At 54.9% G+C, this 18881-nt stretch overlaps 1 protein-coding gene across 1 annotated transcript; it reads left to right on the top strand.

Moving 5' to 3' along the window:
- Positions 1–9814: 9814 nt before the first annotated feature.
- On the top strand, positions 9815–17268 carry CRYBB2 (crystallin beta B2). The gene is made up of 5 exons (XM_042911043.1): positions 9815–9868; positions 12799–12917; positions 14131–14263; positions 15427–15569; positions 17100–17268. The coding sequence occupies exons 1-5, from the start codon at positions 9815–9817 to the stop codon at positions 17266–17268; spliced, it is 618 nt and encodes a 205-aa protein (XP_042766977.1).
- Positions 17269–18881: the final 1613 nt, after the last annotated feature.

Below are 18881 nucleotides of genomic sequence, written 5' to 3'. Positions count from 1 at the left end.
GGGTGATGGTCTGCCTGTCCCCCCTTCCCCGGAATCTACTCAATAAAGCCTGGGGCCGGTCCCCCACCTGCCATGTTCCTCTGCGTCACTTCTTGAGGGGGCTGGGGCTTTAGGGTTCTGAGAGTCCCCAAGGTCGGCTGTGAGCTGGGCTCACCCCCAGGCTCTAGTCCTTTTAGACAAAGTCACATGCACAACTTGCACTGATCTTGTGTCTGTTTTCCTGTCTGTGTTTCCATCTGTCAGTCCGTCTGTCCATCCGTCCATCCATCCATCCATCCATCCATCCTATTCATCCATCCTTCCTTCAATCTACCCCTCTTTCTATCCATCTTTCCATCCATTCATCCATCAGTTCTTTTCATCCATTCTCCCACTGATCCATCATCTTACCTCTCTCCCATCCATCCATCCATCCATCCACTCATCATCCATCTACTTACCCATTTATTTATCTGTCCCATTTATTTATGGATCTGTAGATCCATCCATCCATCCATCCATCCATCCATCCATCCATTTATCCATCCATCTGTCCATCCATCCATCCATCCATCCATCCATTTATCTATCCATCCATCCATCCATCCATCCATCCATCCATCTATTCATCCATCCATCCATCCATCCATCCATCCATCCATTTATCCATCCATCTGTCCATCCATCCGTCCATCCATCTGTCCATCCATCCATCCATCCATCCATCCATTTATCTATCCATCCATCCGTCCATCCATTCATCTATTCATCCATCCATCCATCCATTTATCCATCCATCTGTCCATCCGTCCATCCATCCATCCATCCATCCATTTATCCATCCATCCATCCATCCATCCATCCATCCAACTATCCATCCATCCATCCATCCATCCATCCATCCATCCTATTCATCCATCCTTCCTCCAATCTACCCCTCTTTCTATCCGTCTTTCCATCCATTCATCCATCAGTTCTTTCCATCCATTCTCCCATTGATCTATCCATCCTACCTCTCTCCCATCCATCCATCCATCCATCATCCATCCATCCATCCATCCTTGCATCCACCCTTCCTTTATCCCATCCATCCATTTATCCATCATGTCCCCCTTCATCTCTCTATCTGCCATGTCTGTTTTCATTAATTTATTCAGCAAATGCCAGCCCTGTCCAAGGCCTGAGGACACAGCAGGGAACAAAACAAAGTCCCTCCCTCATGGGGTTCACTTTCGAGGAGAGAGACAGTGGGCCTCTTATTTATTTACATAAATAAACAAGTAGATTTCAAATATAATGTTAGGAGTTAGCAAATGCTATAGACAAGGAAGTGCAATATTATGATAGGAGGTAATGAGTGGGGTCAGAGAACTCTGCTCTGAGGAGGTGACACTGGAGTTGAGACTTGAATAAACCATGAGAACATTCTAGGCAGAGAAATAATGGGTGTGAAGGTCCCAAGCAGGAGTGTGACTGGGTGATAGAGACATGGCAAAGACATGGCCAGTAGGTCTGAAAAGGAGTAAGCAGTAGAGAGGGGGAGTGGTCAGAGAGGGTGTGGGGCCAGGGCAGTTAGGGCTGCACAGACTCTTCTCTGAGGGAGGTGGGAGCCATGGAGAGTCTGAGCGAGGCAAGACACGATTTAACAGGATCACTCTGGCTGTGGCACAGAGTGTAGACCATGGGGCCAAGGGGGGACCCAGGGACACCAGCCGGGACACCCCTGGCTGAGCTCTGGTGGTGTGGCCTCCCTGACTCTGTCTTTTCCCTGCATCGGCAGCCCTGTGAACCTCCCAGAGGTCTCCTGAGAACCTATCCCACCTCCTACCTGTCACTGCTTGGAGCCTCAGTGCCTTCATCTGGCCAGAGGGGGGTGCTGTGGCAGTGCCGGGGATCCATGGGCGTCTCTGGCCCCAGTGAGAAGAGAAGGGAGTGTCCCCTCTGCCAGTCAGGTGACAGCTGGCTTCCTGCAGTCCCGGGGACCCGCCCTGGACCTTCCCACCTCCATGAGCCAGCCCTGCATGTCTCCCTGACTTTGTTCCCCTGTTGTGCCCAGAGCCCCTCCCAGCCACCTGCGGCCTGCCCATGGCTGATGCAGCTGGTATGTGGGAGGACTGAGGGGGCCTCAGGGAAGGCGCTGAAAAGAATACAGCAATTGTCACTTACCTCTGCTTGCATGTTTAAAAAACATATATGCACAGCCGAGAAATCACCTTGAATTATTTTTTACTTTGGTGTGCAGGGGAGAGCTGGGTGGGGCGCCAGGCTCCGGGTGGAGGGTGAGGGGCACCCAGCAACCAGGCAGACAAAAGGCGGGGTTGACTCCCGCTACGTGAGGATGGCAGCACCCCCCCTTGTCCCCCATATGCCCCCCAAGACCCGCCCCCTCGTCCCTCTCGCGGACAGAGGCCTTGTTTTGCTTTATAAATGAGTCCTCGCTGAATGCCAGACGTCATCTGAATCACTGAGCCCTAAGAATGACCTTGACAGGCCAGCCCAGTTCTTCACCCCATTTCACAGATGAGGCAACCGAGGCTTAGAGAAGCAGCGTCACCTTCCTGGGGTCGCACATACCAGAAGTGTCAGAGCTGAGGTCTGTTCTCTGTGTGCTGACTCTGGGACATCCTCCCCTGAGCCCCATACACTGCGACCTGTCCGTCAGGGGCAGGGACACACAGCAGAGGAAAAAAAAACCAGCGGCAACAACAGTAATAAAAGCCACCAGCCTCTTGTCTCCAACACCACGGGCTGAGCACATCACCAAGGGCTTTATGTTATCATCTCTAACCTACTGATAGGAGACACCCATCCCTGTGGGCAGAGAGAGAAACTGAGGCCCAGAGCGCTGAAGCAAATTGCCCCGGGGTGCCAGAACTTCAGAGTGGTGGAATTAGGACTCAAGTTCACGTCTGCCTCCAAAGCTGTCGACTGTCCGTGCTGTGGCTGGCCAAACTGAAGCCCTTCCTGCTGCTGTAGCTGCTGGCTGGGGAGGTGGCTGCCATTTATTGAGCACCTACTGTGTTCTAGGCGTTGGGCCAGTCTGTGACTGGTCTCAGCTAACACCGAGAAGGCCCGTACGTAACCAGCTCCCAGGTGAAGGGGTCAGAGGAGGGCTCGCAAGGGGGCTAACTCAGTGCTGGCTCAGTGGGTCCCTCCCTCCCTCAGCCTGGGCTCGACCCCAGGGTCTGTAGCAGGGGCTGACTCTAGAGGTGGGGTGCCGCCAGACCCCAGTCCAAGGGGAACCCAGGAGGTCACTGACTTCCAAGTGACTGTCCAGTGCTTCGGTCCCCCACTAATTGTGCCAAGGAGGACTTGCTTTTCCACCAAGTACGCCAGGGCATCTTTCCTCTAAGGCATTCAATCCTCCTAAACGGCCTGGGAAGCTCAGAGAGGGAGAGCCGGCTGCCGGGGTCGCACAGCCAGGGAGGGACAGAGCCGAGATTTGACCTCAGGCTTGTCTAACTCCAAAAGGCTCAGACTCAAATCCTAGCTTGTGCAGGGACAGGACCTGAGAGGGACAGTGAAGTAAGAGTATCTCTCGGTGACAAGAGAGTGAGCCTGAGGGTCAAGAAATCACTTTATCTGTTTAATGGAGAGGTAGGTGTAGTCAAATAACTCAGTAATGGGGTTCATCCTAAGGATGCCAGGGCAAACAAGGAAATAAGGCAACCGGGCTGCGTGGTGAGAATCCGAGCTGCAAAAAGGGCTTCATGCGAAAAAGGGGAGCTGGGGGTGAGCGGGGCTCATGGAGGCAGGACTGGAACCCAAGAACTCTTGGGAGCTGGGCCGCAGGCTCTGTGGGCATTCTCCTAGGGCCCCAGCACTGGCGAGCCTCAGAGAACCCATCACCCCCCAACTCCCCACTCCCTGGGGTCACCTGCTCCTCTCTGCAGCCCTCAGTCTGGACGTCTTTCATCTGCCCCGGATGGTAGCAGGTGCCGTGCGTGTCCCCAGAGCCCTTAGAACTCACAATGTTGGGGCGCCGGGGTGGCTCAGTCAGTTAAACATCCGACTTAGGCTTGGGTCATGATCTCGCGGTTCGAGAGTTCGAGCCCCGCATTGGGCTCTGTGCTGATGGCTCGGAGCCTGGAGCCTGCTTCGGATTCTGTGTCTCCCTCTCTCTCTGTCCCTCCCCTATTCATGCTCTCTCTCTCTCTCTCTCTCTCTCTCTCTCTCAAAAACAAATAAAACACTAAAAAACATTAAAAAAAAAAAAAAAAAAGAACTCACAATGTTGGTGTGCCCGGGGCAGCTGGGATTCTGGGGGAATTCACGCCAACTAGGTGTTATGACCTGTGCAATGACTCATCCAGGGGTCAACAGGAATCCGTGTACAGGTCCCCCAGGTCCCCGTCCTCAGGCGGGAACTTTGCCAAGCCGTCTTCCCCATTTTGTAAAGTCATGGGGCCCGTGGCAATATTGCCTGTGGATTGGGCATCATTGATCAATCACCTCTGGGCCAATCTGTGTGCGTGGCTGTATGATGTTCAAGATAATTCCTTGTAGGCTTGTGAACATGTCAAACGCACGTTCAGTCCAATATTATCTTCCTACCCAAACTTGCCTTTTGAAATGTTTATGTATTTATTTTGTGAGACAGATAGAGAGCAAGTGAGGGAGGGGCAGGGAGACAGAGGGAGACAGAGAATCCCAAGCAGGCTCCCTGCTGTAATGCAGAGCCTGATGTGGGGCTCAACCTCACAAACCACAAGATCATGACCTGAGCCGAAATCAAGAGTCAGACACATAACCAACTGAGCCCCCCAGGCACCCACCCCCCCCGACTTGTCATTTGTAAGTAGCACAAACACTTCAGACTCCTTTTGTACATCATCTGGTATAGCTGTGTCCAAACCTTTCATGTTGAAATACATATTATTACACATTTCATTTATTATTCCTTTATAATATAGTTAGGGCATTTTATTAGGCACTTATTCAGAAAGCATGTATGTAAGTGGGTTACAGTTTCAGTTTTATTCCAAGAAAGCGAAGGGGCTGTCACAAAATGACTGTCATGGGAAGCAAGTGTTGGTTTTGCTAGAGTTGAGAGCCTTTCAACTTGATGATCTCGGAGGTTCTTCTTCTAGCTCAGGGTCCTAAGTGTCTAAGGGTTAAATTGTATTTGGGGACACCAAGGCATATCCTATTTGTAGCACGGTGAGGCATGTATCAGTCAGGCTATGCTGGGTAACAAACAGCCCCCAAGTCTTGGTGGTTTCACCATAATGGTTTATTCCTCATCCATGCCACATGTCTAATGCTTGTCTAATACAGGTCATTCACGGACCCTGCCTGACGGAGGCTCCACCCTCTTGCAACAATGTCATTTCAGGGCAGTGGAAGAGAAAGTGCTGGAAAGCCTGACAGCAGCACTAAAATGACCAGACACGTGAGACATCTCAGAATCCACTGGACAGAATGAATCACATTGGCTCCCACCTAATTTCAAGAAGACACCGTGGTGGCCTGCTCCCTGATACACCCCATCGGCTGCCTTCCCTTCCCTGCTGATACTCCCTGGGATGAGTCCTCAAACAAACTACCTACACTTGGACTCTTGTCTTAGGGTCTGTTTCTGGTAAAGCCCAAACGAAGACACCTTCACCCTTCTCTTTATCTCTTACTCGTTAATGAATTCGACTGGCCAACAAATATCTTCTGAGCGCCTACTATGTGCTGGGTCTAGGCAGGCACTGGGGACATATGGACATGACTGAACCCAGCTCTGATTGGGCTCATTGTCCAGGACAGCAGATGGCTCAGAACACACCCAAAGCCAAGTGCGCCGAGATGTCCCCTCTAGAGTTGTCAGAGAGAGCACAGCCCTGCTTGATTTCCGATTTCTGGCCTCCAGAACTCTGAGATGATACACTTCTGGGGGATGGGCTTTTTGGACACGATTTTTAGCGTGGTAAAATATACATAAAACTTACTGTTTTAATCACTTTGAGTGTGCAGTTCACAGTGTTGTGCAACCATCACCCTCCTTTTCCAGAACTTTTTCATCTTTCCAAACTGAAACTCTGTGCCCATTGCACACTAACTCCCCGTCTCCCCGTCCCCCTGCCCCTGGCCCCGCTGTTCCACTTTCTGTCTCTATAAAGTTTGCTACCCCAGGAGTCTCAAGTAAGTGGAATCATGTGGTATTTGTCATTTTGTGACTTATGTCACTTAGCATCATGTCCTTACGGTTCATCCATGCTGTAGCACGGGTCAGAATTTCCTTTTTTTTTTTTTTAAGCGTATTTTTTTATTTTGAGAGGTGGGAGGGGGAGGGGCAGAGAGAGAGGGAGAGAGAGAATCTCAAGCAGGTTCTGTGCTCCCAGCATAGAGCCGGACCCGGGGCTCAGACTCACGAACTGCGAGATCATGACCTGAGCCAAAACCAAGAGGTAGGCACTAAACCGACTGAGCCACTCGGGTGCCCCAGAATCTTCTTCCTTTATGAGGCTGATTTATATTCCATTTTATGGATGTTTTATCTATTCATTGATCGATGAACATTTGCGTTATTTCCCCCTTTGGGAAACTGTGAATAATGCTGCTATAAACACGGGTGTGCAAGTGTCTGTTCAAGGCCCTGCTTACAATCCTTTGGACTAAGTATCCATAAGTGGAATTGCTGAGTAGAAATGTAGAAATTTTACTGGTAATTTTTTTTAGCTTTTATTTTATTTATTTATAAGAGAGAGAGAGAGAGAGCAGGGGAGGGGCAGAGAGAGGGAGAGAGAGAATCCCAAGCAGGCTCTGAGCTGTCAGCACGGAGCCCGATGTGGGGCTCAGTCCCTCAAACCCTGAGATCATGACCTGAGCCGAAATCAAGAGTCGATGTTTAACGGACCGAGCCACCCAGGCGCCCCCTTAGTGGTAAGTTTCTGAGGACCCGCCATACTGTTTCCATAGAGGCTGTGCTATTTTACACCCCAGATTCCTGTCGTCTTAAGCTGCCTTAGCAAAGCTTCCTAGGCCCGTGTCAGGCCGTGGACTGGGTGGGAACCACGCAGACAATGGCTCTGCCCTCATGATGCCTACCTTCTGATTGGAAAGATGGCAAATAAACGAGTCACGCAATCGTCAGGCGGTGAGAAGTGCAACAGACAGAAACAGCATGGCCGAGTGTGAGTGTGTGTGTGTGTGTGTGTGTGCGTGCACGTGTGTGTTGGGGCCGTGGAAGGTGGGGGACGGCAAGTCTTGCTCCAGCCTGGTTTCCGAGCCCCAGTGCTGTTCCCGGTCTCCTGCCTGATCTGGGATTCGGTCGAGACGCAGGCTGGCTGCAAGGGAGCCATGCACACTGGAGGCACGTGAATAAAGGCCAGGTGCCCGGGGGCAGTGGTGGAGGCCACAGCAGGGATCTGAGCGGTTTCTCCAAACCTCTGGGGCCTAGGGTCCTAAGAGCACCCGCTGAAGAACAGCAGGTGTTGGGACAGCGCAGGGTATTCAGGGTGAAGTTCACTCTCCCCGGCCTGCAGGATCAGGCCCCCTGCCCCCCTGGAGCTATCTCAACCGGCCTCCGAGTCTTTTAATGGCACGCCAGCTCCTGCACATGGCCCCTTTCTGTTTGGAACTCCCTTCCCCGTCTGGTTTCCCAGGCTAACTTACCCTCGTCCCCGAGGACTCTGTCTCTTCCGGGAGCTCTCCTGGATGGCCCAGACTGGGGTCGGTCCCCTCCCTGACGCTACTCACCTCGCCCGAAACGGAGCTTGGCACTATGTGCCAGATAAATATTTGTTGAATGAATGAGTGGATGGATGGGTGGACGGACGGATGCTGGACCCTGGCAAATCGCCGTCCCCCTTCCCTTGTTTTCTTCCCAAGGCCACTGAGATTTGCCTCTGTCTGCCTTTCCCCAGGGCTCGACTGACCACACCGGTGAACCCGGCGTGCCCCCGGTCCTGGCAGCCGGACGGCTGATGCATGCAAAGTGGACATCCCCTTGCCCAGCCGCCTGACCACCCTGGCGCGGCCGAATCCAAAAGCTAATGACATTATTGTGCAGAGACACAATGTCTGTGGGCATTTGCTGACCCGGGCTTTGGTGTGGGCTTAACCCAGCATTCTCGTCCTGCTTTCTGTGGGGACGCAGCGATCACCCGTCTCGGCACCGGCACTCCTGGGGAAGGTATAAATGCCACCTCCCGCCGGCTAGACTTCACGGGAGCTCTCGGAGGCTGGCGTCACTGGTAAGAATGCCTCTCTCGCTTGCCTTGCCTTTTTCTCTCATCCTTATCCCCTGTTGGAAAGTGTGGGAGACCTGGGTTCCAATCCAGGTGCCACCCCCTTTCTGACAAGGGGACCTTGGGCAAAGACTTCACTGCTGTAAGCCTCAGCCTTCTCTTCTGTTAAATGGGGAGAGGGGTCATCAAACCTCCTTTGTCAGAGGTGACACAGGCGCGTGGTCCGGCACGGTGCCTGGCACACAGGCTCCTCTATTAATGTCAACCAGTCTATCAGCGTCCTTGCGTTGCTAGTGACTGGGGGGGAGAATCCGAGGGTTTGTTAGTGCAAGGAATCAAACCAGCGAAGGCCCAGCATCGTTTCGAAGGCGGTGAGACAGTGCTCCCCAAATCCGCAGACATTCCCGGGCACCTGCTACGTGTCCAGTCTTGGGGAACGCTTAGTGGCCAGGAAGCAGCTGGGGATCTCTGAGAGCTTCCAGCGACAGGTGATTCCAAAGCCACTAAAGCTTGGTGGAAATGACCCTCATGATGCCATAACTGCTGCCATTTACAGAACGCCGGCTGTATCCCGGACCCGCTGCCCAGGGGTCAAGTCGTCACAACCTGTTCACAGATATCGTCGGGCGCCATGACTGTCCCCACTTTGCAGAACAGGAAATTGAGGCCCACATTGGCGACACCCGAGTTGACCTGATTGAGCTTAACCTTTAGTGTGAGGCGGTCAACGACTGGGGGCTGCATGGCGGGGCCTCTGGCCGTGTGACAGGTGCACAGGGCTGGTTATTTAGGAGAACAGAGCGGGCTTGGCCCCCAAGCTGCTTATTTGCAGTTCTTTGTGGGGGATGTCCTGGCCTGGGCTCGAGTGTGGAAGGGGCTTCTGGAAGGCTGGGCGTCTTCTCTGGAGAAGGATTTCAGGTGTCTCCTGTTCACTGGAAATACGCAGGCTGGGGTCACTGCTCCTCCTGCGGGAAAGGGGAAGAAGAGTGCCAACTTCCCAGCCGTTCTGGAAAACGTTTTCTGACGTTCTCACCAGGGAAGAAATCTTCCCTGCTGCTGCCTATCACAGTGCCTGAGTTTCTACCATTATGCTCACTTCTTCGCCTTCTCGTAGCATGAGTCCATCACAGATATGGGCGCTCATGGGGAGTGGGGGAAGGTCAGCAGCAGAGGAGCATTCTGGGTAGTGGGTGCCCGGGGAGAGGGGGTCTTGAGGACGAAGTCGGGGTGAGGGCCTGGGGTTACAGGAGACTGTGAGTGGGGTTTGTGGCCCGCACTTTGCTTTTGATCGGGAACTTTCTGCACGATATGGATGGGGCTGCATCATTCTGCGTGGCTCCCTTTGTCCAGAGCTGAATGACGGGGACCCACCTGGGACTCTGCTTGAAGCCCCAGTTTATCACCGCTTTCTTAGCAGACCTCGATTTCCCCTCCGGAGCAGTCCTGGGCACCAAGAAATGAAGCTAAGGATGGGAAGTCAGACAGCCATTTGTGGACCCTGCTGCTCTGGGACATCCTGAGACAGGGATACCAGAAGTCTCGAGGGCCGGAGTGGAGGGGCCCCGAGGCACCCAGGGGAGAAAGCAGAGGGCCCAGAGAGGTCCTCACTGCCGCTTCCCACGTATCTTCCAGGTCTTTCCTGCACAGGACCACCCACCATGGCCTCAGACCACCAGACCCAAGCGGGCAAGCCACAGCCCCTCAACCCCAAGGTGGGTACGATGCGGGGGAGGGTGGGGGGCACACAGAACTCCTCCTCCAGACTCAGTTTCCCTTCTGTAAAGTCCAAGTGGGTGTCTTCCTTCCTGAAGCTCCCGCTCTCTGCCCCTGCCCCTCTCTGGGCTCCAGTCTCCCCCACTTGTACAAGGGGGCAGTGATTCCGCCCCCCTCCGCCCCCGCCCCGGCCCCTGCACCAGCCCACGACTGGCCAGGATTCCTGACACCAGCTTCCAGCTCTGGAGACTTACGTTTCTCTGCCTCACCCCATACCCCGTACCCCATTGCCCACAGGGGCTCCCCAGAGCTGGGGCGGACCCACAGTCCCGTGCGAGAGGGGGCTTGTGAACCGAAGGTGAGGTGGGATTCCTGACCTGCTGTGTGACTCGGGCCAGTCACTTGACCTCTCTGAGCCTCAGTTCCCACCTTTGTAAATTGGGGAGAATAGGAATCACGGTGCAAGGTGGGTGTGAAGAGGCAAAGGACACCAGCTCGGCCTGGCCTGCGGTGTCCAGCTAAGACCAGCTATCACTGCCTGCTTTGCCCCCTCATCCTTCTCGCCCTCCTAGGGTCCAGTGAGGGGGGACTCATCATACCCAGTCTGCACCCAAACCTCTACCAGCCACCATTCCCCTGACTGCCTCGGCCAGGCTCCCTCCCATGGTCCCCTGCTTCAGGGACCCTGGGCAAGGGGTCCACCCGGGCACTGCCCTTTTGTCTGACATGTGGCCTCTCCGGCCAGGGAAGCTTGAGTTCAGAGAGTCGGGATGAATGAGGAAAGGAGGTGTTAGCTGAGGCGGTCAGGGAGGCCTCTCTGAGGAGGAGACACGGGAGGGGAGGCCCGGGTCACTGGCCACGTGAGTCGGGGTGGGGGTCAGGGGGAACATTCCAGGCAGAGGACACAGCGAGCGCAAAGGCCCAGAGGTGAGACCGAGCTGCATGAGTCTGAGGAGGAGCACGAAGGCCTGTGCAAGGTGTTTAGAGCTGCACTGGCCCACAGGCGTAGAAATCGAGCCCCCATGCCATTTAGCATTTCCTGTAGCCACGGTAAGAAGGTACAAAGGAGCCAAAGAAATTAGTTTGCGTATTCTATTTTATTAAACGCAATAGGCCCTAACGTATAATCAATAGAAAAATTATGAGAAAGCCCTTTGGCACTCTTTCTTGACTATCCTAAACCTTCAAAATCTGATGTGTCACCTTCTGTGACAGTGCGTCTTCATTGGGACGGCCTGAGTGCGTCCCTCAGACTTAGGTGGCCAATGAATGGCTGCAGCACTAGCCTGCACTTATTTATTTATTTATAATGTTTATTTTTGAGCGAGAGAGTGTGTGAGCAGGGGAGGGGCAGGAAGAGAGAGAGACAGAGACAGAGAGACAGAGACAGAGACAGGATCCCCGACGCAGGGCTCGAACTCATGATCCGCGAGATCATGACGTGAGCCGAAGTCGAACGTTTCACTGACTGAGCTACCCCGGCGCCCCCGGACAGCGCGCATTTAAAGGATTAGATATCGCGTAAAATGTCAGCATCCGTGTGTGGATACATAGCAAGAACAGTCACGGTGACAATACTGAGCTTCCGGGCCGTCTGGGGACGTTTGAATATACGGAGAGGCTGACCTCCCTGGTCCTCCTCCTTGTCTCCCAGGCCAGGGTGATGATACGTTGGCTCCTAATGTCCCTGCTCCTGCTTCTTCTCGGTAACCCTGTAGAGTGCTCAGCCTCTCCCATTTTACAGACGGGCCAGCTGAGGCGCGAAGCAACCCGGTTGCTTGCTGAGGTTGCCCAGCTGGAGACGCAACAGGGGTGACATCAGAGCCCGTGTCTCCTGACCCTTCCGTGGTCGAGTCAGTGACCATAAAGGCCGAACTGAGCCCATGGAATTTGTCTCTGAGCCCCGCCGGGCCTCCCTGCCCTGCCTTTATCTAGCTAATCCCTGGCCTGGGAGAGAGGGACGTGTTTACACAGCCAGTGCTGACCATGTAGATTGTGCAGCTGCCCTTCCCAGGAGCCCGCTGCCCTGAGCCCGCCTCTCCACCCAGGGCGGGGTGGGGGGTGCTCCCTGGGGACGTGTGGCTGCAAACGCGCTCTGAAATTGTGCAAGGTGGCGGCTGCGAGGCCGTGGCGGGGTGGGGTGGGGGGTGCCTTCATCTTGCAGAGATTGTGCCTCCCTCATGGGGAGCCTGCTGGCCCCCTGCCCCGGGCTGATGAGAGCCCCCTTAAGGAGGGAAGGCCCCTTAAGAAGTGTCCCGGGGGAGGAGACCTGCAGAGCCCGTGGGGGCTTAAAGAAAAGGCACAGGTATGCGGGGTCTTAGGGGCCAAACGGGGTCACGTGTGTTGGTGGTGCCGGCCCGGCTGTAGCAGGAGCAGGAGACAGCCCTACCTCTCCTGGGAGCTCGTTAGGGATGCAGAATCTGGGGCCTCACCCCCAAGACGTGCTGCCCGGAAACCGCATTTTGTCAAGGTCCCGGGTGCCTTGTGTGCACGTTGGCTCGCAAAGCGCCGCCCTTAACGGAAACGGCACCAGACAAACTTGGACTCCAGTTTCCACTCTGCCACTTGCCTGCCTGGGATCCGCAGGTTGTCCCTTCGTTCTCAGGGTTCTGCCTCCCCCCACACAGAGCAGATACTGCGTGCTCACCGTTGTGCTTCTCTGAGCCCTTCCAGCAACCCCGAGAGGTAGGCGCTGTCACTTCCCATCTTACAGATGGCGCAGCCGAGGCTCAGCGAGGTGAAATACGGGCTCAGGAAGGTCTCACAGCTGGCAGGTGCCAGGACTGTCTGGCTTTCGCGTTGGGTCTGTGACTCCCGAAAGTGGAGCCCGTCAGGATCCCTCGAGGCTCCCTGAGCCCCCTCCCCGCCCCCAATGCCCTGCTTCCGTCCTCCGCATCGTGACGGGTCCCACCCTCTCCTCCTGTCACAGATCATCATCTTTGAGCAAGAGAACTTCCAGGGCCACTCGCACGAGCTCAGCGGGCCCTGCCCCAACCTGAAGGAGACTGGCGTGGAGAAGGCAGGCTCCGTCCTGGTGCAGGCTGGACCGTACGTACCTGGGTGGGGTGCGGGAGGGGGGCTCGCCCGGTGGGAGCTGCCAGGGTGAGGCATGTGGAGCTGGGGGGACCTGCCCTCCCCCACTGTGCTCTTAGACCCTGAAATTTGGGGCAGCCTATGGAGAGAGTTTGTGCTTTGGGGTCACAGAGAACTGGATTCAAATCCCAGCTCGATCACTTTTAGGCTGTGTGACCTTGGACCAAGAACTTCCCTCTCTGAGCCTTGGCTTCCTCCTCCGTAGGATAAGAGGAACCACGCTGAGGGGGAAGGAAAAGAACTCATAGGCAAATCCTGACACGGAGGCCAGGCACCTCCTCGAGGTGGGGAGATAAACACAGTCTCTCTCATGGGCACAGCTGCCCGTCTGTGGCTCCCAGAGCATCTGCACTCTCCTGGGCGGTTTAAAGCTAGACGTCCCAGCTCTGCTTTCACCGTGCCCTTCCCAAATTCTGGCCACGCTGGATGTCAGCAGATTCACCGGCACACTTGGGGGCCGGCAGCCTTGGGTCCCTGACCCCGGAGAGGAGGGCTGGTAGGATCTGATTCTGCCCTGCTCAGGTCATAGAGCTAAACACAGCCTGCAGGGGACTCTCTCTGTGGGTGTTGACCACCCCTTCTCTGCAAAAGCCTCAGGAATCGGGGGTGGCCACTGGTGACCCAAGAGGTCAGTGATTCTGGAGGGGTTGGGGGTCCTACGTGACCCACATCCCAACTCAGGGTTCTCAGGGGATTCTGCAGAGTTCAACAAATGCTACTCAAGTCAGGATCTGCGAGAAGAATGGCCCTGCCCGGTCGCCCTTATCCAACACGCTCTGGGCGTCTGTGCGCCCCAGGAGCGCGTCTTCCTGGACGAGGGAGGTTTTGACCATTTAAGCACTGCATCTGATTCTCAGTTGCCCCCCCCCGCCCTTATTTTTTTTCACATTTGGATGGAAGAATTTCTCAAACAGACTTTACACTCCCCTGCTGTCTTTTTCAAAATCTAACTTTTGGTACTTTTATTAATGACCGTTGACTGTTCAAAATTAAGTTCTGGATCACGGAGGTGACTCTGCTCTTGGACTGGCGGTGTCTGCATTTTGATGGGTGAGCTGAGCAACTGTGAGCCACCCCCCCGCCCCAGGGGGCTCGAGAGACTAAGCCAGGGTCCTGCCCAAGGAAGCCTGGGGTGGCTCGACCTCCCCTCTCTCTGTCTCCACTGCAGCTGGGTGGGCTACGAACAAGCCAACTGCAAGGGTGAGCAGTTTGTGTTCGAGAAGGGCGAGTACCCCCGCTGGGACTCATGGACCAGCAGTCGGAGGACGGACTCCCTCAGCTCCCTGAGGCCCATCAAAGTGGTGAGCCTCCTGTCACTTCCTGCTTCTTCTCTTTGCTGCTTGTGGCCAGGGCTTTAGGGACCAGGAGGGAGCCTTCGCCTCCAGCATCGTGACCCTTCTAATGCACAGGGTGCGCTTCCTGGCTGTGTGACCTGCTAGAAGCCGTTCGCCTCCCTGGGCCTCAGTTTTCCCATCTGTAAAATGGGGATATTTGGCTCTGCGGCCCTGAGATTCCCACATGCCCAGCCTGAGAGTTGCCACATTGCACAACCCCAGGGGGCTCCATTCACAAGACCTCAAAATGCTCTGGCAGGGGTGCCGCTCACATTCTATTCTGTACAGACGGTGCTTTCCGGGGTTGGGAACGCATCACAGGGCAATTGCGCAATAAACAGTAGCCATCATAAACATGAAAAGAAATCCTGGGATTGGTGTGGAGGAAAAGGTAGTTCAGCTCCTGTTTGTAACTCGTGCTGGTGGGGCCTTCTGGTGCATCTCTGAACCTGATTCTTTACAAGAATGTGAGCTCTTAGGGAGGACAGCGGGCCCAGCAATGCTCAGTTACACTCCCAAGTCTCCCCAGCACAGTCTAGTTCCCCCCAGAGCTTGATGGAAGGTAGGAGAACATTGCATCCCATGGACCCGGGTTCCTACCTTGGCTCTGGTGCTCCCAGCTGTGTGACCTTGGGCAAGCTGCTTTACCTCTCTGAGCCCCGGGTTTTCTCATCTGCCAGAGAGCATAAGAGTATTTAAAGGATTAAAGGGGATGACTAAGGAAAATGTCACAGGAACAGGAAGATGGGAAGAGATGTGGCGACGAAGGAAAGCCAAAACATCTCAAGTGCCTTTTCGGGGCACCACCAGCCTGTGTCCCTGTATGTGTCGATTGTGGCTGCCTTTTTTTTTTTTTTAAGCAGGCTGAGGCTATGGGGGGGAACATGACCTATCAGAATTGAATGTGCCTTAAAGTGTCGACTCCAGAGTGTCGCGTGCAAATAGCCTGTGGGACCTCAACAAACGGCCGCTGTTTACCTGCAGTTACAATTGCACTCGGGTGGCAGGGGTACTGGGCAGAGGGCTGTAGATGGAGTGTGCTAATCCCAACACCGCAGCACGCGGATGGGGCCGGAAGGCCCTCCCTCGCTCCCCCTCCCGCGTTCACTCTCCCTACTCCCTGTCAACAGGACAGCCAAGAGCACAAGATCATCCTCTATGAAAACCCCAACTTCACGGGGAAGAAGATGGAAATCATAGACGATGATGTGCCCAGCTTCCACGCCCACGGCTACCAGGAGAAGGTGTCGTCGGTGCGCGTGCAGAGTGGCACGTGAGTGCAGACCCAGCCTTGCTCACCCCGCCCGGGACCCCAGACCCCGGGGTCCTGAGTCTCGCTCTGCCCCGAACCCTGCTGATCTTGCACACTTGCGACCTCAGTCTTCCTGCTGGAAAATGGGCGTGGAGATCGCGAGCTTGCGTGTGGCTTTCAGCCCTTGCCGTCCCCTCCAGATCTGCCTCTTGGGCAATACCCTACCTGGGGGCGGAGAGAAAGCTTGGCCTTAACCTCAGTCCCCAGGAGCAGGACCGTAAATGGTGGTGGGGGTATAGGAAAGGTGGGGATGAGTTGCGTGGTCTTAACAGGGCTACGGGGGGAGAAAGCCCAGCCCGTGCCGGCAAAGTTAAACCCTCTGGGGGTTCACAGAGGGGCTACAGGCAGTGGGGTGCTGCAGGTGGTTGACTCCAGCTTGCAAGAGCCGACTCTGAAGGTTTCAGAATATCTGTGAGCTGGTTGCTGAATCATCGGTGGCTCGAAACCAGCCGGGGTGGGGGTATTGACACCACAGACATTGGAAAGTGAGACACGCCAAGACCTTTTTCTACCCCGCCCCCCCTCAAGAGAGCTGGTTTGACCCAACACCGACTGGCTTTTCTGGGGTTCGTCAACCTCCGAAAATGGTGTGCACGGCTCTGTGTTCATAGTCCTTGTCGTTTGTGTGTTTACTCGTTACTCAAGTGCTGGAGTCCTGCCACGTGCCAGGCGTCGCGTTAAGGGCTGCGTGTGTCAGAGCAGCTTCAAGAGACCTGGCCTTTTCTTTGTGTAGCTAACAGTCTAGTTGGGGTCAATGGTTCACAATTTAAGAATCCACACAGATCTGGGCTCCTTCCTTGAGGAAGGGACGTTGAGCTCAGATCCCAAGAAAGAGTAGGAAGTGCGGTGTGAAGAGAGGAAGGACATTCCAGATAGAGAAGGGCATGTGCAAAGGCCCTGGGGTTGGAGGAGCCTGGTGAGTTGGAGGGACTCTCCAAAGGTTAAAGTGATGGGTGCGCAGAGATATAGTGCACAAGACCACGAGGGAGAGCTGCAGGTATACGCAAGGGTTGGCCTGGCAGGTCCTTGTAGGCCAGGGCTTTGTGACATTTTGTGTGTGGGGGAGTGGGGGGGAGAAAATGTAACTTTCATTAGGTGCTCAAAAGAGTGGAGGATCCCCCCTAAACGGTGCTGACTTCAAATGATGAAGGGATAATGGAGGGGCCCTGGGACCTAGCCTCCTCTCTCGTTTGGCCTTGCAGCCAGGCATGGGGTTGGGATGAGGGTGGACAGAGGCAGTTAAGAGACCTGCGTTCTTGTAGGCTTAAGTGGGCTTGAGGTCACCTTTCCCTAGTAGCAGGCCTTCAGCCAAAAGTTGCTTTAGGAGATAGTGATCTCCCCACCAAGAGAAGGAAGCAAGCAGAGGCCGGAAGGGTGGCGTTCCTGCTCGACAATCAGGAAGTGTGAAATGAACGGGAAACCCACCCTTCCTCACGGCCTAAGGCTGCTCTCCTTCTCTCTCTCTTCGTCTGCTTCCCCTCCGCCCCGCAGGTGGGTCGGCTACCAGTACCCCGGCTACCGCGGGCTGCAGTACCTGCTGGAGAAGGGAGACTACAAGGACAGCGGTGACTTTGGGGCTCCCCACCCCCAGGTGCAGTCCGTGCGCCGCATCCGCGACATGCAGTGGCACCAACGGGGCGCCTTCCACCCCTCCAACTAGTGCCCCCCTGTTCCTCCTTCCCAGGGGCTGGTCTGCTGCCCAGAATCCCCCCGCGCCCCCTGGCGAGTGAATAAAGCGTGACTTGCAGTTTGTGCGTTGCATTGCCTTTCGTCTCCAGCGGGAGCTGGGTGCTGCGGGCGGGCGGGCGTGCCTGTGTGCGCGAGAGAGAGAGCGGGCGGGAGCTGGGTGCTGCGGGCGGGCGGGCGGGCGTGCCTGTGTGCGCGAGAGAGAGAGCGGGCGAGAGACCCCGAGACCGAGAGAACCAGAAAACGTCTGGGCTGCGGCACGACAGCAGAGCCTTCGCCGAGACTCACAACTCTGCAGCTACTTCGCTGTGTGGTCTTGGGCGTGTTGTCCAAACCCTCTGAACCTCTGCTTCTTCGCCTGGTTCGCCACCACCTTTGCCGCGTGAGCGGCTGGCTCGGCTGACCTCCTGGCTCCCTCCTGCGTGGCTGCTGAGTTCCCTCAAGGTCGGGGTGCAGGTGAAGGAGGCTCCAGGCCTTAAAGGTGCATCCACTGCCGGCCATCCCCCCATTAGCATGTTATCCCCCTTGAGCCTGGCCCTTTTCTTCCATCCGAGGGACCCACAACCCAGCAATCCCTCCCGGTCCTGGAGAGAGGTCGTAATTACCTGTTTGTGCGTATGTGTGCTCATGTGTCCCTCTGTTCGCTATTTGGATGGTTCGGTCTGGATTCTAACGGCTGTTCTGGAGCCCCGGCCAGTGACGGGGGCTCAGACACATCACTCTACCTCTCAGCCCGTCCATGGGTCTACCTGGAAAGAATGGGGGAAGAAACAGGGCCTCTCTCACTGGGTCCCGTGAGGATGAAATGAGCTAACCCAGGCCCTCTCTGTAGAAACGGGGATCATTTGCTGGCTGCCTGCAGTGCAAATGTCTGTTCCCAGGGCACAGATTCTCTTCACTTTGTATTTGGTCTCTTTTGTTTTAGTGTTTATATTTTTGAGAGAGAGAGAGACAGACAGAGCACAAGCAGGGGAGGGGCAGAGAGAGGGAGACACAGAATCTGAAACAGGCTTCAGGCTCTGACTGTGAGCACAGAGCCCGACACGGGGCTCGAACTCACAGACCGCGAGATCATGACCTGAGCCGAAGTCGGAAACTTAACCTACTGAGCCCCAGGCGCCCCTATCTGGTCTCTTTCGACGTAAGTGGTTTTAAATTTTGATGTAGCACAACATCTGTCTGTTCCTTTACGGTTTGTACCTTCTACGTTTTCTTTAAGAAATTCTTTCTCACCCCAGGTCACAAATATATTTCCCAAGATATTTTTTTTCCCTAAAAGTGTTCAAGTTGTGCTTTTCACATGGAAGTTCTCGATCCTTCCGGAGCCGATTTTTGTGTATGGCGTGTGGTAGGGATCTCATTTCTTTCTGGATCTCCCTTTTGTCCTGGAATCATTTTTGTTAAGAAGTCCATTTCCCCCCACGGTGGAGCAAATACTACCTTGTCACATATTTGATTGGCATGTGTGTATGGAGTCTATTGATGGGACCTCCCCTGTCTTTCTTTCTTTCTTTCTTTCTTCCTTTTCTTCCTTTTCCTTGTTTTCTTTCTTTCTTTCTTTCTTTCTCTCTCCCTTCCTTCCTTTTC

Source organism: Panthera leo, chromosome D3 (genome assembly GCF_018350215.1).
Source record: "Panthera leo isolate Ple1 chromosome D3, P.leo_Ple1_pat1.1, whole genome shotgun sequence".
NCBI lineage: Eukaryota > Metazoa > Chordata > Mammalia > Carnivora > Felidae > Panthera > Panthera leo.
The sequence above is the reverse complement of the archived record's forward strand: the minus strand, read 5'-3'. Positions and strand labels throughout refer to the sequence as shown.